This window comes from Vanellus vanellus (assembly GCF_965231255.1).
Source record: "Vanellus vanellus genome assembly, chromosome: 4".
In the NCBI taxonomy this organism is placed as follows: Eukaryota; Metazoa; Chordata; class Aves; order Charadriiformes; family Charadriidae; genus Vanellus; species Vanellus vanellus.
Genome location: NC_138909.1, coordinates 53816520 through 53838566, shown reverse-complemented (window position 1 = coordinate 53838566; position 22047 = coordinate 53816520). Strand labels below are relative to the sequence as shown.

The 22047-nt window shown below is 38.3% G+C and overlaps 1 protein-coding gene across 1 annotated transcript in view; it reads right to left on the bottom strand.

The window, feature by feature from the left end:
* The window catches only part of HTT (huntingtin), a gene marked incomplete at its 5' end in the record, with an annotated part of 85489 nt that extends 66515 nt beyond the window's left edge, over positions 1 to 18974 (bottom strand). The window contains 10 exons of the mRNA XM_082482480.1: positions 2099 to 2146; positions 2988 to 3192; positions 3695 to 3873; positions 5338 to 5479; positions 5730 to 5868; positions 6297 to 6376; positions 8371 to 8430; positions 12151 to 12271; positions 12506 to 12589; positions 18874 to 18974. Of these exons, the coding sequence (XP_082338606.1) occupies positions 2099 to 2146; positions 2988 to 3192; positions 3695 to 3873; positions 5338 to 5479; positions 5730 to 5868; positions 6297 to 6376; positions 8371 to 8430; positions 12151 to 12271; positions 12506 to 12589; positions 18874 to 18974 (1159 nt within the window). The remainder of the gene's footprint in view (positions 1 to 2098; positions 2147 to 2987; positions 3193 to 3694; positions 3874 to 5337; positions 5480 to 5729; positions 5869 to 6296; positions 6377 to 8370; positions 8431 to 12150; positions 12272 to 12505; positions 12590 to 18873) is intronic.
* Between the last annotated feature and the right edge of the window lie 3073 nt (positions 18975 to 22047).

The window sequence follows — 22047 nt, the reverse complement described above, 5'->3', positions numbered from 1 at the left end:
ATTACCATTTATGTTCTATGTAAAATATCAGTAATTGAGAACTACACACTCCTATGAAAGGATGCATGAAATCCTGCTAAGAGTTCCCCAAAAAAAGCATGAAAGATAGTAAATTCTTCTCTATTTTTTCTCACATTCATTTCACTGAAACAAACCAGGATATTCTGCTCTCCACAGCTGATCACCTTTAAAAGTAAGTGAAAGAGAAAGGACACTGAAAAACACTTATTAGGCATATGAGGCTTTGTATGTTTAAATGAGTATATAAAACAAGCTGCAGCATACTTTTCCATTATTTGGAAAAAAAAATGATTAAGATGCAGAACATAGCCTGAAAACTCATTTCACAATGAAAGACTTTCTTGCAAATAATTTTCTAAATCTGAAACATAAACAAACCAACATAGGCCAGCTGCTCAAAACTAAAGTTGGCCTGAAGCGCTGAGACTGAAAAGACATGGAATATCCATGTTTTGAGGTTAGGGTCACAGATTTCTGTAGAACGCCTTCACTTTAGAAGCCTACACATGGAGTATGACAGCGAGAGAAGTTTCACCCGTGCCCAAGAGCAGAAGCCTACTACTTATATGGTAGTAGACTGCAAAACAACTTCAAGTAGGAATTGAGAATAGGCTTGATTTTTCCCTCCTTTCTACAGTGGAGAGCAGCAGGAAATGGACAATTAACTATCTGAAATTAAACCTGTATAAAACACAGAATCATGAACAGATTTCTTCAAATTCATTTATGCCACTTTTTTAGACCACAAAATCTTCCAAGATCTTGAAAGAGGATAGAAGCTGATGACTCATACGTTTTCCCACTGAATGAAGGAAAGGTTAGTGTTTTAAAAAGTACTTCAATTGAATTTACACTATTATTAATACTTCAAAGTTACAATGCAGACTACTAACAATTCAAAGTATCAAAAGATTTACCATTTTTCATTTAAAAGTGTTAGGCATTGTTATTCTGATTTGTTGCATTCTGTCTCACCTTTGGGTGCTGCAGCAATATCTACTTACAGAACACCCTTCTTTCACTCTATCGCTTCTAAACCAGAATTTATTGCTACATCCGTAAGCACTATTTCATGCAGCTCTACCCCCTATTTTGCATTTAGGTATGTTCTTAAAGCATACAGATATATTCTTTAAGCATTATGAGATACCTTGCACACAAAAATGGGAGGACCTTTGGAAAAAGTGTAAGCTAGTTGCTATAATGGTCCTTAAAGTTTGTATAATCTTATTTAGTCTTAAACTATTTCCCCTTGAAGCTTTTTTCAGTATTGCACATCTCTCTGCTTACCATGCTTGCACTGACTGTACTACACTCACACATTGTTCCACTGCAGTAGCAACATTTCACTCACCTAAAACAGGCAACAAAACTATTACAGCACTGTATCTAGAGTGATTCTACAACTAATATGACTGGTGTCAAAGTGTAAATATATAACTAGATACGAAGTACTTTCATGCACGAACTGGGAAAAGAATACTTCAGAGCAAATTGTATTACTTAAATCCTGCTAAATGAATTACCTATTGAAGAAAGAAATGAAAATATACACAGTAAGATACAAAATGAATAGCATTAATCATCAAGAACAGAAAAAGAAATTAAAAAGCATCACATCAAAGCATGCAGACATACACATGCATTAGTGAACCAAGAAGAAAAAAAAAAAAAAAACCAGGCCTAATAAAACCAGGAAGGTTAACTTTTTTGAGTTACGCTATAGGTTAAGTATTATCACCAAGAGGAAGAATGCCCTGTTCAGAAAGACTATTTTTAGATGTGCTCTTTAAAAGTGAAAATTGCATCAATATTTATCACCATAATTTTGCCAGTAAACTACAGAAAAAATAAATTATACTGCTTTAAATAATTTTAGAATGTTGATTGCAATATCAGAAATTGTATCAGAATTCTTGTAAGATTTACAGTGATTAAGCTCAGCTGATAACACAAAGGCAATTGTGAATGAAGACCAAAGTTCAGCAAGACAATGAAGTGGGGAGGGGGAAGGAAAAAAAAAAAAGAAAAAATCAGAAAGGAATGCAATTAAAGATTTGTTTTTGAAAATAATCACCTTTATGCTTTCTCGCAAGAACAGGGCTGCATGAAGACCCCCCTCCAGCTGCAAATCACAGAAAGTAACACATCAGGGCAAAGACAGAGCTGCTGAAATCATGAAGGAATTCTAATAGCCACAAATGGGAAGAAAAAAAAAGGCCAAAGCCAGGAAGAAATAGCAATCTTTTTGCTTTTGAAGTCCAAGTTTTTTGGACTGTTTGCCATCAAATGACTTTTTATTTTTCTATGCCACTTGTGCAATGTTTCCTCTTAAAAAAAAAAATGTTGCTATGATTGCTTCCGTCTAATGAATTACCTTCTAATAGCAGAAATATTAGAATGATCTGTTAGTTCAATACAGAAGTCCTTATGGAAATCAGAGATTGATTCTTTTGAAACAGGTAAGTAGCAGTTAAGAGACAATTTTAAGAACATGCATTTCACAGACAAGAACGCTGATAGCTGATTTTAAAAGTTATGGATAAACTTAAGTCATGCTTTTATTTCATGCTGGTTTTGGTAATCAGCAAGGAGCTATCAGTTAATATAAATTTTGATTAGATCAGCTTTTTATGAATCACAGTTGTCAGATGCTTGGTGAGAAGAACATTAATTTTGTGGGAAAAAAAGTATGTCACCACAGTTAGCTTGCTTTGTGTAACCAAAAATAATCCATCAACACAAACTGTAAAAAAAAAATACTCTTGAGTTTGTCATTACTCAATGAATGTATATCCACTTAAAGAAAGGAGGGAAAAAACCTTTACTGTACCTGGGAAAAAAACAAGTCATACATAACTTCATATATTTCATTTTATCCTTCATACTTTTGACTAACATTGAAAAATAGAGCTGGTGATGCATGTTCATCTCCTTTTACTCATATTACCAAAAACATAGCTTACCTATAAGTTCCACTATGCTCCCACTGCGGTTCCTGCTGGCAGATTCATCTTTGGATACACTGACCTGTGCAATGCCCCCTGAAGCAGTCAGGACATGGAGAAGTTCAGGTGGTGGAGTTCTAAAGAGCTGTTGTAGTAATTCTAAAGCTCCAGTCACAACATTATGGTCCTGATGCTGGGTGTAATGCAGAGTCAATTCATAAACCTAAACCCCAACAAAGTACTGGAGTAAGCCTCTATGAAGACACAACATACTAGAATTCTTCTCATATACCACATATTAAACTGCATTAAAAATGACTGACGTTTGCTATATCTACCCTTCATCACACTCTTACAAGGGGAAAATGTCAACTAATTATAGCCATTCAACTGCCTTTTCAGTAGAAGTCTGTTATTTCTGTTTATTGTTATAGAATGAGGAATCACATCAAAGAACACCATAAAGATTATGAAGTTCTTTAGCTCCTTTGGGAACACCTAACCAGTACTGCTGATGCATTTTTCTGGGATTTCTGGTCATTAACATTATTTATCAATAATTCCAGTCACTGGACCAACTATCATTTACCAAGATGAACAGGAATTTGAGAAAAGAATTCGGAATGCTCAACATCAAACTAGTGCTGTATCACACTATATGCAACATTTATTTCTTTTCCTTCCAATTAGTACTCTTCAGGTTAGGGTTATTATTGATATTTTACCTGTATAAGTTGTTCTGGTGAAGGTGAAATCTCTGTTTCTTTTCTTGTTACTCCGAAACTGCCTTTCAGGCTGGTATCCTTTACTTGTTGTTGCAATAAAGGTATGAGATACCTTAGTGTAAGTAAAACACCCAGAATTAGAAGAGTAGGATGATCATCATCTACAGGAACCAGCAAGCCTAGGCATAGACAAGAAGCAGTCAAATCAGTTATTGACAGTGGTTAATTTCAACACAAATGTTATTTCATGTAATCCACATAATAGCTTCTTAAAAAAAAAAAAAAACAAAAACAACAAACAAACCTAGCAGCAACTTAAGAATGTTTTCTAAATGTAGAAACATTTGAAAATAGGCATTACTTAATACTCCTGACAATGATTTAAGCAAGGTGGGAGAATGGTAAGAGGACCCTGTCTCACCTTCCCTGTTCCCTACCTCTTTTCGCTTAATAAAAAAACAAAAAATAAATATCTTTTTTGTAATATCTGATACTTTCACCAAGTAATCTAGACTCTCTTCCTCCCCCCCCGCCTCCTCTTTCCACTTGGTAGTTTAATTAAGACCAAACATAATTCCCCTCACACAAACACATGCTTCTATCCTAATGAATGACATTTACACTTTTGCCTCCTCCCTCAAGTACTGGGAACCTTGTTCCATACACCTATCTACTAATCACAGAGTCAAAACCAAAATATATTAAGAACAAATATAAGTTATGTAAGAAAACACAACGTTCTGTGCAAAAAAAAGAATCAATTCATAGAATTCCTATTAGTGCTCCTGTCTGAATTCAGTACCATTGCCAGGACATTATAAAACATCGCCTTTGAGGCAGGAAAGAACAATGTGTGCACAGAAGTACGTCATTTTCAGTTCACACAGAGTGAGGAAAGTCACTATGTGGCATTTGAATTTTTCACCCATTCTTAAAAGAAGCAGGGCTAACAGGATAATGCTTTATGTATCTGTTGGTCTTCCTTACCTCTCCTTTTGCAATATAGTCTACTTAGTAAAGACCCCCTTGTCAGTAACAAAACCGAGGCAGAAGTTTCCACTACAATCCAGACTAGCATCTCATCATGAGTTGCAAAACACCTCGAAGATCATGCAAACTTCTCAGATGAAGAAATATGGAAGCAATACCCGATGAAAAGTTTTGTGCTTTTAAAAAAAAATAATCGATTTCTGGTCTAAGTTTAATTTTCAACAAAGAATCTATACAGTACTACTTAAAAAAAAGGTTACAGGCTACGTGTTCGTGACCCAGAGAGTAGCAGCCATATGCTCCATCACAGACCATGCTGTTGAGCAATTCAAGTCCTCACAGACTCCTAAGCAAGTTATTCCAGAACCCTTAGACCTCCTCATTTTCCAACAGACTTCTTGCTTCCTTAGCTTTGGTTGTTTCTTTGCAACATTACTGAATTAGCATTGCAGCACACAGAGATACAAATAACTTTGTCACATCTTTATGTAACTTAATTCAAAATAGAAAAAACATTAGCAGTGTAACTGGTAGTCTAAGTATCCTTGCTTAGGCTAAAAACCTCTCACATATTAAAAGTATCTTACATGGAAAAAAAATCACGTTACTTACACCTGAAGCAAATTTAATTTTTTGTTCCCCACAAATCTTACCTAAAAGTACATTCAATAACCAGGCATAAAAATACTGCATTCTTCGCGAATGTTGACAGATGCTTACTGCTGATCCTGCTGCTGTTCGACGGATAGTAGGGGAACTGGATTTAAGATTAGCTATGAAAGCCTTCAATAACACCTAAAAACACAGACACCTTACTTAACTTTTTATGAGAAATAAAAGGAGACAGAAGTGAATTAAGCAAGTCAGCAAATGTATTTTTCATTCATTCAAAGCATTACTTAACATACATCAAGCAAGGGCAACTTTTGCCTTAATTCAGACATGCAGCTGTAACACTGCTTTCTGTAACATCTGATAGATAATGCCGATAGCTTACTGTGGTTTGAGATACAACAGGGAGAACTAATAGGTAAAAGAAAGATACCTTAATCTCATTGTCGTTTGCAAAATTGCCAAATGCAGCCATAATTTTTGGTATTGCCGCAGCTAGGGTCTCTTGTACTGATTCTTCAGGTCTCTTACTTATTCGTGTTAGACAGGGCAAAAGGTTCACTAGGTACGGCCTAAGTATGGCAAAGGAGAAAAAACAATTTGAGATCATAACAACTGTACCCATCTAAACATTTTTCATTCATACCCAAATTCTGTGGTATTACAAAATTATAAAAAATGTACCTGTTAGCTACATAGAATGTAAGGAAAAAAAAGACAATCTTCTGAATATGATTTGCAGACATTGAGACAGAACTAAAAAGAGAAGAATACACTTGAAGACAAGTCACTGTCTTCACAAGTTTTCCTCCCCTTCCCGTAGCCATGTACAGCACAGAACTGAAACTCCGCTAAAAGAAAACCAGCTAATCAAATAATGTGATAGGAATTCTTCCAAACTCCCAATTATATATTTTTAAAACTCGGAACAGTAACATTTTGTTAACATCTGTATTTTGTTAAATGTGCTTTGGAAAGTTCATTACTAGGATGTGTTTACCTGCACTTTTGAGGTCGAACTAGATGGGCAAGCTCAGCAAATCTCCAGAGTGCAGCACGTAGACTTCTGGAAGCACCATTCTAGACAGAGTATATAATTGATACATTTCATCAAGCAAAACCATTTCCTGAAAAATACCTACAATATACAATAGTATACAGTTTTATACCATTTTACTTAAACAGATAAAAACATAAGGTGTCTGGAAGCCATACATTTCCCTTAGCTGAAAGGAAGTCAAGTCAGCTCCATGACTGCCTTCATTTTTCTAGCTGGTGTTAGGAATTTTCTGAGTGACCCAAAATGAATAAAAAGGAACACCAAGAAAGAGAAGGAAATGACTGAGATCTCCACTCTGCTGAAATCAGCTTAAAATACCACAGAGAAAGTCATCAACCAACAAAGAAACGCTGATGATATGAGAGCCTAAAAATCACTGGAACACTTGCAGAGATATAAATGCAGAAAAAAATTGACAGCAGTGGAGATATGCAAACAAATAATGTTCAGCTCCTGAGTGCACCAAAAAAACAATCCACGTATTGTTCTGTATCACTTCGCAATTACGTTTAGTAGCTATATGCATGTATTGACACCTTCAGTTGTGCACCTGACTTGAGTGAGAATGCCTTGAGACCCAGTGTCTAAGGATATAGTAAAGCTCCTTAATATTGCTGGAAATACAGAAAACTATGGAAGTCAACAGATGTCTAGGAGAAATTGTGTACCTACTGTAGTTTGAACTTAACTAAAACGCTTTTCAAATCAAGTACCAGTGAAGACAGAGCTAAGATGTTTAAAAACTGTCATTTTTTTCCTTATTTTCTTTAGCTAGTATATCAAAGGTTCCCAGTCTTGTTAGCATGACAAGTAAAAAACAACTTGCATCTGAATTACAAAACGTGCATTTTTCAGGTTCAGAGCCAAACAACAGATTCTGGCATGGCTCCTAAAGTGATCCAACTGATGCACAAACAAAATTTGGTCTGCTGGGTGCTTGTTATGCCTGCTATCTCTCTCTCTTGTCTCTGCCATGAATCTGAGAGCAACTATTCAAGAAGCACATGCCACCTGAACAACAAAACAACACCTAGTCATAACGTGCAGAAACGTCAGAGCAATTTTTGTTTATGTTGGCTGTCATTTGTTAATTAGCTAATGTCTATTTTTATACCCTCAAAAATTTTGCATGACATTAAGGTATAACATTACAGTAAGATATTAATACAGGGCCTACAAGTAGTCCACATCTGACAGAAGAAAAGCTATCCACATTGCTTTTGTTATTTTATTTTCTAGAGTCTTATCATTCCCAAAGGTATGTAACAAAAAGCAATAGCATTACTGTTTGACAAATAACATGTATACTTTCTATCTATACAAGCCTTGCTGTATGTTTATCGATGCAAGAGACATGATTTCAGTGATACTGTCCTGAATACAGCATTTTTCTTTTCCAATAATTTACTTAAAGGGTATTACTAAAATTCCTAACATGGACATAATCTAACTGTGACTTTTGGTGCAGAGAGAGAGATGTTCCAGTATTTTTACCCATGTTTCTTACAGAAGCTGTAAACAGGCATCGCACATTTCACAAAACACAGTAGTTAAAACTTGTATCGGGTCACTTCAGGTCTTGATCAAATGATTCCTCCAAGAAGTTATGTCAAATTAAGACTGTCACTGCCCTCCACCTACTTTTCACCACCCTTTTGCTTGAAGTTATTCTCTCCAGCTCAGTCAGCGGAGCAAACATCATGAATATGCCCTATTCATTTGGGTGCAGAGTCACTGAGGTTAACTCAGACTGCTGTTCACACCAAATGCTCATACATTTTCTGCCAGATAACCTTTCAGGAGTGGCTAAATCTAAACAACGGGGCCAATAGTGAGGAACTGGGTAGAATAATACATTAAACAGTCACAGATCCTTCAAAAGTGAAGCTTTGACTTCTTTTTTTTTTGATCTTAAAAGACATACACTATTTATTTATGCCAGTGCCACAGTCCAATATACTAAAACACTTACTAAATAACGTATTCCAAAAGGACGTGAAAGTAAGAAACTCACCTTTTTAATCTCTTTATACAGTTCTAATTGCAACCTAGGAAGATTGGAATCCATCAAAGCCTGCAATAAAATGCATTGAGAACATACTGTGTCAGAGGGGAGGCACTTTACAGGAATAAAGTTACACTTGTAACAGAACAGCTTCAAAAAACGCACAGAACTATCTAACTGCCCCTATATTTGATATATAACCAGGAAAGTGGTAAATACTTAAGAGAGACATCTTTATCTTTCACACAAACACAAAACAGAGATGTGGACAAATTCCACAAACTCTAACAGTTATTTGCAGTTAATATTGACTGCTTTACCCATTCTACCTGAAAAAGGCCATATGGGATCTGACTACAAGCAGAGCCAACCTAACGTGCTTTTTGGCAATTGCCAGGAATAGATACTCATGCATAGAATATTAAAGCACAAAAACAGTATGCACAAGCAGTAATATGTATTACCTCCTATACAACCCCTCCGTGAAGTAGCTTCCTACTACTTCTCAAACTGAGGCTGCATTTGTACCATTACCTTTAACAGCCCTTGAAAAACCCTTTTCATGAATTAGCCCATTTTCTGCATCCATTAATTTCAAAGTGTTCTGGACACCAGAAGTATCACATCCCAGGATCTAATCAAGCATAGTGCAACAGAACATACATTGTAGTTTGTACCTGCAGGCTGTCTAAGAACTAGGGTACATGAAATGAAAGTAAACACTGAGAAGTAGTAATTTTCTGTCCACCTCAACTCAATCATTCTTCCTCCATCTTTAAAATGGCAGAGAAGAAAAAAATAGGAAAATAGTTCTGCTATATATATACACACACAATCTCTTCCTACAGAATGTTTTGTATACATACAATTACCCTTTCTTGTCCATATTTTTTCCTAGTACATACTACTATTTATGAAATTTTCCACCATCACTTCCTCAGATGAAATGAAAGCTTCATACAGTGCACAAGTGCTTATGTTATGGATTTACACAATGCTATAATGTTTAGTATTTCATTCTTCATTCTTTGCCCAATAATTTCTAATTTTCTATCTGCCGTCTTTCTTGACCACTAACCATTAAACTAACATCTTCACAGGATTACTCTTACATGGCACATGCTGATGTAGAGGCTGCAAGTGCTTAAGCATGGTCAGGTGAAGTGCCTGTGGCTCCTCCAGAGCACAGTTCCCCTAGCCTAAAATTGTATGCCCCAAAACTTCATTCCCCCCAATTACACCATTCATTATAACAAAATGGTATCACTGGTATCACTTTCCCCAGAAAAATTTTACCTGGCTTGTATCTTTATGTTGTCATAAGCACTCCAACTATTAACTGCAGGTCCCTACATGACAGTAGGTAGCAACAAATCTCACTTACTTCACAAAACTTAAATTTTTACAGGAATTCACTGCTCCTGTATATAAGCATATCAAGCAACACAAAAAGGAACCATCTACTATATTGGCTTTAAGGGTCAGTTGTCCTTACAACACACTCAACTGGAACAACTCTTTCTACTAGTGTACACCTATATTTTTAGCAGGCTAGAATCTAAAAAAGTCACCCCAATCAGAAAAAATTATAAGCACAGTCAACTCTAAATTACTACAAATAATAAATCCCAATTACTGAGACCAACTGTACTCCAATCTGTGTGAAGAGCCCCACCAGTATCATTACCACAGAGAATACTACAATACTGTACATCAGCTTCAGAAACAAGACAGCTTTAGTAACACCTTACCATCAGAAACCTGGTAACTCCCAACTTCGTATTTTTTCTTTTAAATAAAGGTATCACCAAAGCTATTTAAACTTTGAGCCATTTGTACTGTCTGTGAGGTTCTGACAGCTAAGTGTAGTGATACTTAGAGATGACCTACAGAGTGTTTATCTAAACTTACTTGATGTTTAAGTTCACAGCCTTGTCTACACAAATGTGTTAGCATTTTAATTATACTAATGAGCATAAACTCCAGAGAGAGACACAGCTACAAGAAATGCTTACATCTATACTCTTATGTTTAAAGAGAGAAAATATAAAGCATTGTTCTAGCTACAGAATTAGTCTCTAAAACACATGTGGTACTAAAAAAGCTGAATGTTGACCAATATGCAAGCTTAGGGACCTGAAGCCTCTCTTCCGTTCATCACAAGCATCACTGCTACTTGCATGACCAAAAATAAAACTGCACATCTTTTTGTCTCCGCATTTATACATAAGAGAGCATCTGCCTGAAGACCAAGTTGCTTCCACAGAGCATGGAACATAGAAACAGAATACAAAATATGACCAGCTTCAGTAACAGTCTGATACATCCATGTGGCTGGAATATCACAACTATTACCACCTCATAGATGTGACCAACTGTCAAGCTTAATAACTGATAGAAGACTCCATCACTTAAAGTCACTTTAATGTTTAAAACAAAACAAACTACCACACAAAGACTTGGAAAAAAAAAGAATACATTTTCAAGTTACCTTGAAACATACCAGAAAGGAAAAAACATTAAATAGATCAGTGAATTAAAGAGGTCAATTTTAAATCAAGCCTACAAAAGAGTTTGGTGCAAGACAGAAGTAAGTTTGCTTTCTTTAGAACTGTTTCAGAGAATCTTTTAAAGCAAATTAAATTACATAATTGTGTATGCATTTCATAGAGTGCTGAACTCCTGCAAACAGTTTATTCATTCTTATTTAAATGTTTTTCCAAAGTGCTACAGGCCAAAACGAAAAAAGCAAGAGACATTTGCACTTCCTCATTCCCTATCATTATGGGATACACTACATAATCAGTAAAATTCCTCCATACTTCTTTCAGCCACAAGCTCAAACCCCAAAAGCTTAATTCATTCAGATACCAAACAAATAGAACTTAACTGAGAGAAATCCCTACAGAAATAGGGATGTTTTTGTTTGCTTGCTTCTGCACACCACTTAATGCTAAAGAAAATTACTATTTCCGTATTTCTAAAGCACTTAAACTTTGCATCAACTGGACTAATTATTCAGGTACATTACACTGACTCAAAGGTCAAGTATTTCAGGGAAAAAAAAAAAAAAAAAAAAAAAAAAAAAAAAAAACAAGAAAGGGCAGGTGAAGGTAAACCTGTTCTGGAAGGAGCAGCTCACATCAATTACTCAAGAGGTTCACTTTATGATACTTTCAGTCGAGATTTAGATCTTTCCTGACCTCAAATGAATGCCTGTCTGCTGTTCTCCAACAAGCCCTTCATCCTGGATCACAGCAGGGTAATAAACAATCTCCAGAACACTGTATTTTCCTAATCATTGCCTAAAAGCTCCTCCTCCAACTCTCAGCAAATCACACGACCTAAATTACAGCATACTACTACTCTGGAATGAAAAGCCACTACATCTTTCAGTCTGCTTTTAACAACATTTTTACCTTTCCTTATGTTAAGTATCTTCATATTTACAAAACAATAAAAAGAGTATTCCTCCCATATAACAAGATGTTTTTAGAAAAGCTCACGTTCTGGTTTTGGTTAACTTGAAGAGAACAAAGTTAATGAAAAATTGAATAAAATAATAGATTAGAATGATGAATGACAGAAGGCAACTTAAATATCTTGATCTGGGCATAAAAAGCTCTCCTAAGAGCATATACAGAATTTAAAGAAGCTTACTTAACCTCTTACATTACAAGGTATTATCAACAATACGAAAAGCAACTAAAAGAACATCAGTGTGAATTCATACAGGACACTGCAGGTAAAAGGTAAAAATCTATTAGAACTGTATATAAAAGTTCTTACTTTAATAACTTTATTAAGGCATTCATCAGCAACCATCCGGACATCAGATTCTGCATCCTCACTGCAGAGGAGAAAGAGTTCCATAGCAATCCCCAGTAGTTTCTGAAATTCTGGAGAATTTCTAAATAAGAAAACATTAGAAAATTACAATGCACACTATGAACAGCAAACACCAATGTTTTAAAAAAAATACTTCTTAGATTTTGGGTGGTAACAAATTTATAAAAATCGTGCCATTTCAGTTTTAAACAGAAGTCAAGCATTTAAATTCAGCAATTATCAAGAAGCCTTCAAAAAACTAATAATCCAAAGTAGCTATTCATATTAATGCAATAAACTAAAGACATTGTCTTACCTTAAAGACTGAGCAACTATGTTTTCACATATTGTTAGGCAATGATTCACTCGATCTTTCTTGGTAGCTGAAAGTTCTTTCTTTCTAAAAGAACACCATAATGATAAGGAGTGTGAGACTTCAAAAGTGAGCAGAAACCATTTAAACACCCTTTGCAGGAGTAGTGTCTAATGATTATACAAGAAAAAGATGCACTCTTCTGGTCATTAAACCGTTCACCTGTGGTCCCAAGACTTCACACACTAACTACTGCTGAGAGCATGCAGGCACACAAGCAAAGGGAAAGATACAAACTTAGAAAAAGAATCACCCTTTTTCAATGAGAAAATATTGGGGGGGGGGGGGAACCAAAGAATGAAAAGGATAATGGGAAAGGAAGGAAAAAACGGAGCAGGCCTAGAACAAAGCTGAAATAAACAAACTGATAGAAGAAAGTTGGGGGAAAATAAGCCATGAGAACAAGTCTTGCAGACCTAAAAATACCACTTTAAAAAAGACCTTCCTCACACATAATATCACCTTAGACTTTTTTTTTGTCTGGCAAGTTCTTGAAACTTAAGAGTTCTACTAAACTGACCATTTTGTATCTGAACTGGAAAGGATGCCAAGGCAATCCTTTCATATGCCACATTCCCCCAAATGGTTTTGTAATCATAAAAATAGCAAAGCTCCAGGCACAGTCCATGCCCATCAAGAATAACGTCCCTATAGTAACAATTAGTATAGTCCAGAAAAGGACAAGCTTAGTCAACTCACAGCAAATGAGTGTAAAACAAAGCATAAAATTCACAGAATCAAAGAATGCATATCTACAAGCAATGCAGAGCACAATATGAAAAGCAAAATTTGTTTAACATTCACTTCAACACAATATAAACTCCTACAACCCTTTATGGCTGAGTCTAGAACAGAAGCTTCTTCCCTGCTCCACCCCCAACCTTTCCAACAAAGGAACTGAAAGAGAGACAGAGATCCACAAATGTAACTGTGAAATTTTATGTCTTTGTATGCAGTGTCTCCTACTCTTAACTTTCCTAACAGAGAATCACTTCTAGGAAAGCAGACGTTACTTTTAAATTATTAACTGGTAGCAATGCTGGAGCTAAATAGCACAGCCAAAGGTACCTCTCCTGGGTCTGTTTTACAACAAGGAGGTACCTGCTCCTTCACTCAGTCACAGAGAAACTTCCCTTTTGTTTTCCAAGTGAAAACCGATCATCTGTATTTTTAGCATTTAATTTTCTGTCTGAGCAAAAATAGCAAAACAGAGTTTCTTAACTAGAAGTTGGAAAACAATGTGAACAGTCTTAAGATACATTAATATAGTTAACACAACATTAAGGACCAACAGCGAGCAGCCAATAAGAACATTAATTAAGCTAACTCAAAATATATTGTTAGACAAAATTTTTGAAGAATTAAGCTGTAATATTTAAGAGCTTTAGCTCAAATGATAGTACCTTTTTTTTTAAAAAGTAATTATTTGAAGTGTCCCTGTCCTTTTCTTCTGTGAGGTTGGAAGTGGGTGGTTGAAAAGTGTTTGCTCCCAAGATTTCAGGTTTTCTCCCAAGAACCCTTGCATCTTATTCCAGAAACGTTTTCCATTTTTAAAAGTTTAAGGAATAGTTCTTAACAAATCCATTTTCTCCATTATAATTTGGCAGTATTTTGTTTAGGTAAGCTTCCACGTTCCTCAAAGAGGATCTCTTTTTTGGTTTGTGTGCTTAAGCAACTGGTACAATACAAGTAGCCAATCTGAATTTGATCAAGATATACAGTATCTTTCTCTCTATTTTGAAAAAGCATCACAGAGTCTTTAACAGCAAACCCAGATCACCTCTAAAAAAAAGGCAAATACTCCCTAAAATGTCCATCTGACTTTGCAACTTAAGTACCATTGATGCGAACAGGCAGCTAAGGAACTGAATAAATCATTTCAACTTTTATGATAATTTTACCTATCACTGCCCACATCTCTTATGAGCACCATTTTCAGTATATGTTCAACCCAAGAATAGAACAGGCACATCTGAACTTGCCCATAAGCTCACTATTTCAGATACAAAACACATTAAAGATATTGCTGAAGACTGCTTGCAGAATGAAGTTGTTATCTACACATAATATAGTCCCGAACAAAGCAGCAGTACCATTCAATACTATTCAGACTAGTACAATCCACCTCTTTAGCAGATTTCTGTAAACAGAGAGCTCACCTAACACTGAATCTACCAACTCACTGAAATAAATAACTTAAAAAACTAGAAAAGGCTTGAATAGAGAAAATTTAATGTGAAAATTCAGAAGGAATGCATTAGTTAACAAGTTACCATTCAAACTGAAAAAACAGAAACCAGAGGTGAAGACTAACTATCAATTACTATCCAAAGGGAAAGAAGAACAAACATTCAACCAAATTTGCTGTACTGAATCTTTCATCTGCCATTTTGTTGTTCAACTTCCAAAAAATCAGCCTGTGAAGGAATGAAAGAAAAGGTGGAAGACAAACACTTAATGCACCTCGTGTGTGCATGCGCACACACATTTTCTGTGCCTACAGAGAGAGAAAGATAAAAGAACGGTATTTGGAGAGAGAGCACATGATTTTTTATTTAAAAAAAAAAAAAAAAAAGAGGAAAAAAAGCTATTCAGAAGTATTATGAAGTCCTCAGGCAAACTGCTGATGAACATACCCAGGGGGACAACAGCAGCATCACATATTTCTTAGAAGAGAGCTGAAGTAACAAACCTCAAGTGCAAGGTCATTTCGGTTTGATAAGTAACAGAAGGCAGGAGATATTGGAAGTAGCAGTTATCTACAGGAAAGCTTCATCTCACAGGCAGAGGTGTTTAATCTTCTGCATGCTTCTACAGACAATCTCTAGCCAAGGAGATTAATAAACAATATAAAAAAACCAGCAAGCCCAGATAATTTTGCACTCTGAGCCCTGATGAGCTGGCTACAAAGAGATGCAGCTCACTGATGCTAATTTTTATTAGGCCTTGGAATTAAGGATAGATAAAAAGAGTACAGAAGCTCTAAAGCTGAACCACCATGAAGGAAAAGGGCCAAGCCAAATGGCTCAACATTAATCTTGAGAAAAGTAATGGGAAATTCAAAAAAGATTCTATAAATAACAAACAAGTATGAGTGGATCAAGAAATAAACTGAGCCCAAATATGGTGGACACTTCAAACAATGTATCGTAACACAATGATGGATAGTCAAATAAAGTAGAACAGATCTACAACACACCCTAGAAATGGTAACCCCCAAAAAACATCTAGAAACCACCACTGACAAGCAAGCCAGTAGGCATTAGCCACACAATTCATGTGATCTTCAGTTAAGCAAAAAATTCATGGTATCTCTACATACAGCACTGATGAAACATGAAGCCAATCTACAACCACAGCTTCAGTCAAACAAAAAAACAACAGAAAAATGGGTATTGCTGGAGAGCACTTTGGCTCTTGCAGCACCTTTTTCTGTAAAGGTAATGGTTAGAATCAAATCTAAGGAAAAAAATAAAATCAGAAATGGGACAGAGTTACAAAGAATTACAGTAATTAACTATTAGAACAAGTTAACAAGAGAAAAGGTGAAGCATCCACCTTTGGATTAATCAAATGAAAGCTAAATACTTTTCCAGAAGAAACATTAGCAAATTATTCTCTCAACTCACTGATAAGAGGTAAACATAAATAAAATGTAAAATATAGGATGTTACATGACAGCCCATCTGCTTTATTAGTTTCACTGAGTAAACTCTGAATTTTTACATCATACTAATCAAATTTCAAGTTAGTGGGAGCTTTGTAATTCAATACAAAATGGTCAACTCCAACCAAAATTCAAGGGTCTGAAAAAGCTAGAAATAGGTCTGGAAGAAAATAAGGCACCTCAGCAGAAGTGTATAGAAGCACTATGACAGAGAGCTCAACTTAAGTTTTCACAGAAGAAAAAAATCAGCAAGAGATAAGAGAGGAGGCCAGAAACAGACGTCTGGCTGTAACACGTAACAGAAGCATAACACATGACTATTGCTGACTAAAATATCTCAAAACAGAAAAAGCTCTTATCTTCTTGGTAAAAGCTGGAATTCATTTAATATTTTAATAAAAAAGTAAAGCCATAATAGAGTTCAGAAGTCATTGTCTTAAAATAAAGTGAAGAAAAACTTCAGTACATGGTGTGCAAACAAGTCTACTCTACCGCAATCTCTGTGATCTTAAAACAGTTCATAGCAGGAGACAGGCAGTCCTTAGTAGGACTCATTCACTAACCAGATGTAAAATGTTCAGTTTCTACCAAAATATTTAAAAGGCCATGTTTGCCTACTCCAATAGGAAATATATTTTTTTAAATTAGTATTTTTAATCATATAGAGGTAACACTATGGGGTTGTAAATTTAAGTAGCTTATTTTTGGAGAAGAAAAAAAAAAAGGAGAGGTATGTCATTAGTTTTACTTTTACTGTAGCAAAAAAAGTCCAACAAAATGTGTCTACCACCGCCTGTAGTAATGAGATTATAACTCCAGGAACAACAGCTTCTCACTCATCTAATTTAGGCAACAGGACAGCTTTGATCTAATGGACAATGTCAAATAGATATCTAATGAGGCAACTAAAGAGCAAACCATAGCATTTATGCTAAGACATTCACCAATTAATGTATTCTTTCATTACTGAGCAGTAAGCTCACATCCTTTTACAACAGTAAATGGAACAATAGGAAGTTTCCACATAGACTACAAAATGTTTAAGTGCTATTTGTACCAAATCACAATGAAGATGAACACCTCTCCAGAAATGCAAGGAAAACACAGAGGGAATTTTGCTTTCCAATTCATTACAAACAAACAAAAAATATGCAGAGAGCATTATGAATTACATTCAAGATGTCACCTGGTATTTCACTAAAAGTTTGGGAAACTTCAGCAAAGACTGCTGCAATACCCTTTCATAGGCTTTAATGAGGCTTAGAGCTGTTACCGAATTTGTATAGCTCCTGGGGGCATACAATACCATCAGCTTTCTGAAAATGTACAGCCTATTTTTAAACACAAAACAAAGTCAACAAGGACAACTACAACCCTAATTTTTTTAATGTTTTGAGTGGACGATGTCTAAATTCAGACCCCCAAACCAAGCATAACAAATAATTCTCAGGACCTTCTCTTGAAATACCGTGAACTATCTCATCAGTAACTTTCTAGAAAGATTTTTTTCAACTACATATATGCAAGACTGGAAATAGATGGCCATCTATCCTCCATGTCACACAAAGTACTAGCACAAAAAAAAAATATACATGCAACAGAGCAATTAGTTCCTGCAGACATGTAAGGCATCCAAAAACAATTAGCTCACAAAAAAGATATTTTTTTTTCATGTATTATGCCCCAAAAGTGTGAAAATGCATTGGGATTATTTGAGACAACACTCTCCAAACAGTATCAACCATGATAATTTAGTTGGCATCCATATCAGAATGTACTGTGGGAGCAGGTGGCCAAGAGCCCAGCTCCACTGCTTAGCATCCTCTGCCAAAACACTATGAAACTGCCAAATTAGAAGTTACCTGCTCCTCAACCCTTCTGCTTCTCCTGTCTCCCCAATAGCTGGAGAAAAAGCAATAGTGTGACTCATGTATTTATCCCATAAAAATCGTAGCGCCGTTTCACCTGCTCAATAAAAGTTATTTTTAGAGGATGCAATTGTAAGGGACAGCACTGTGGTACTGAACAGCTCCGCCCCCTTGTCCTCCTGTAATGCCTCCTGATCACAAACCTGAATATCGCATGGATGTAATGCACTTGCCCCTAATGTTTAAGAAAGCAAAAGGGTATCAGAAACATTTAAACTAATTCCTCTTAAGTCTCTGCCCAGCAAGTCACAACACAAGACTTTAAATGAACTTTGTCATAAACATCCACATCAACTCCCCCCAGATAGTTTAGGCTCAATACCTTAAGTTATGCTTAAGTGGTTGTGTCTTTTTTCCCAGCAGTTTATTAGCTGAAAACAAGGTTTTACTTCCTAGAACCAGCCCGTGAAACCCACACAGCATTACCCATCCTGCTGTATTTTCAAACGTGTTCGCCTACAAAGTTACTCCTAGCTGAAACTTACAAGGAGAGCAGGCAGCACTCCCAGACACGTCCACAGCAACAGCCTTCTGCCAAGGGCATGGAAGCAGCACCCCGGGACTAAGTCCTCCGGGGACCGCCAGCTGCCTCTCAGGCTGTCACCAGCTCCGGAGCGGCAGAGACTCCGCGGGGCGGGGCAGGAGAGAGTGTCGCTGAAGCGTTTCGGGAGCCCCCCCCCGCCCGCCCCTCCAGCCCCCGGGCGCGGGCCACTCACGGTCTCTGGAGCGGCTCCTCGGGGATGGCAGCCGGACCCTGCTGCTGCTGGAAGGAGCGCAACGACTCGAAGGCCTTCATCAGCTTCTCCATGGTGGCCATGTCCGCTCCGCCCGCGCCGGCGGCACCGACCCGCCACTCCTCCCCGCCCTCTCACAGGCGCCCGGCGGCAGCGGCCACCTTCCTCCTCACGGGCCCGACTCTCCACCTCCACCTCCACCTCCTCCTCCTCTTCCTCGTCCAAGACTCGCTCTCTCCCGCTCGCCCGGCGGGCTCAGGCCAGCCGAGGCGCCGCCGCAGCTCACGTCGCGCCGCCCGTCACTGCCGCAATGAATGAGGGAGACGCCGCAGGGGGCCGCGAGCACTCCCCAGCCGTCCCGCCGCCATCTTGGATCCCTCCCGTCAGTCCCCACGCCGCTGCCCCGCCCCCGCCCCCTGCCCGCGCTGACCCGCCCACCCCGGGGCAAGGTCCCAGCCCTGGGCCCAGCCACGCGGGAGTGCGCATGCGCCTATCGCAACACCACTTCCCCTCCCACCCCGGGCCTTACGTACCTACACACGGGCACGCGGGCTAGGTGAGGGGCGGGGCATCAGGGAGAGCGACAAGAGCCCTGCCCAATCGGAAAGAGGGCCCCGCCCCTTCCCCAATGCCACAGCGCAGTGGATCAGGCAGGCGCCGGGGCGTGCGGAGGGCCAAGGGCGCTCTCGCCGCGGCTGAGTCGGGAGGGGAGCGCTGGGTCTTAGAGCCCGCCGGCCGGCCGTGGCCGCGCCGCCGCACCGGCTGAGAAACGGCCTGGGGGGGAGGAAGGCCCGCTCCCGCCGGCGGCTCCCTACCGGACGGCTGCCGTGCCGGCCCTGGAAGAACCCGCAGAGGAGGGTCCCCGGCGTCCATCGTAACCCGTCAGCACCCCACGCTTATATATATATACACATATATATATGCGCGTATACATCAAGCGCGCGTGCCAGGTAACCCTTAGGGCTCCCCCGCTCCCGTCTCCAGCTAGCCCGCTCGGCACGCAGGTGCTTGCCAAAGCGGTTACTGGCATTCCGGTTGTATTTCAAGGCTGCAGGTGGAGAAGGACCTGCAGGACCCGCAGCCGCACCGCCCGGAGAGGAGCCCGGCAGCCTCTCGGCGCTCCCCGCGCCGCGCTGGAGTTGCGTTGTCAGAGGTTGCTCTTTGCACTCTTAAAGCACATGTTAAACATAAAAGCATGCCATATTTAAGTCATCGATTCTATTACTAAACACTTAATAATAAAACACTACTGTGAACTTTTTTCCAATTAAAAGCACTGATTTTAATATATCGAGTTGCCAATACACATTTTAAATGAACAGCTGATGAGAACTGGCAATCCAACACATGATTTCGGTTCCAGCAGTGGAAATGGAGAGCAGCTCTTGGCACTCTTAGGAAAAGCAACTCCTGGTCACTGACTTAATACGCAACTTGGTTACTGCCAGCAGAGATGGGCAAGAGAAGTGAAGCTCAGGTCTTTGGATGTTCAGGCACATGTTAAGTCATGACAGAACCACTCTACTGACCCCCTTCTTGCCAAATATTCAGTAAAACAGTGCTCTGCCAGTTAGCTTTATTAGCATGTCAATGAAAGATGAACCACTTGAAACGTTCCTCTGAAAGCAAACCTACCTACAGTACTGAAAGCAGTTCAACTTACAACAAAACCCCTATTTCATTATAAATGTGTAACAAACTGTGAGATTTTTAGGTAAAAAGAATATTTTTCCTGGTTATTTTATGATAAAGCTTGCAGGGAGTTTTCTCCGGAACATATGGATGATCATGAATTTTTTATTTAGCAAACGATACATGGAAAAAAAAAAAAGATGACAGCCTAGCTGGAATACTGCATACACTATGTGATAATTGCGTGTGCCACACCACACTTTAAGCCCATTAAAAAGAGCATAAGTTCTTATCAAAGATTAAACAAGCCACCAACCAAGTCAGTCTTTGCAAACCTGTTTTGAAGCTTTAGATCAAAATGTGTGCCAGTCCCCTCGGGGCTGCTGACTCACCAGCAGGAATACCAATGCAATGCCTGCCCCTCTCCGCTCCACTCTCTTCTCCTCTTGCCAAATTGCACTGGCTCATTAACCATGAGTTGGGGTAACTGGAAGCGCACTCAGGGGTATCAGGTTTTTCTTTGGCAAGTACCTTATCAGTAGGTTCTCCTAATTCAAATTTACCGATCCACGGCTTTGCACATATCGTGTCACTGATCTGGTTCAAATGGCTGCCCCACAAACAGCTGCACTGGCTAAAACCAAGTGATGTAAAACTGGAAAGGGGCAAGAAGAAGCGGGCAGGGTTAGAAAACAGGCATTTTTGTAAAGCCATCGTTACCACAAAGAAAAATAAAGTCACAATCTCAGTGGACCAACAGTGAATACTTAAAAGGTTATATGTAATTTAGCGGATGATGATGCATTAACCTCAACCTCTGAGAGAAAAAGAGAAGAAATACGTTTTTACCTTGTCTACAAGACAGACATGAACACCATGAACATGAACACAGGCTACCAAGGCATAGGTTACCTCTTGATGTTAAGTTTTTAAGAATAGGTTGGAATATTTTTTCAACCTGTCCCAAAGTGACACTTAGGCTAGCATTTCTGCATCTCCACGAACAATTCAGCAGGTAATTGGTACTACTCAATCCAATAGACTTTATGAGACTGCTGGCCCATGTAGTTCAACATACGCACAGATAATCTGGAACACGCTGTAACACGGTTATATTATTGTTAAAGTAACTTAATTTGAAGCTGTTTTGTGTAGTAATTGAGTGCTTAGCCCTTCAACTCATGTCATTAAATCACAGTGAAAGCCTTTGCATAAACAGAACAAAATGTTGAAAACACAAGCAGCCTACGGTTGAAAAGTATTTGACACAAAAATCCCCACAAATCCAGCTGAGATCAAGGCATAAATTGTCTCAAAGAGAGTGAAGTCTGGTTAGTTTCCTTTGGTGACAGTATAAAGTTCAATGTGCACGATAAGGCTGATGACAAGCAGAGCTACAGCTACTGTTGACCAATCTTGCATTCATATTCACAGCATCACCACAGTAAATGTGTAAATGAAAAACAGCCCATCCCAATAATTCAGTCTTTTCACACAGAAATTTATGTAGAAATCAAGATTCAG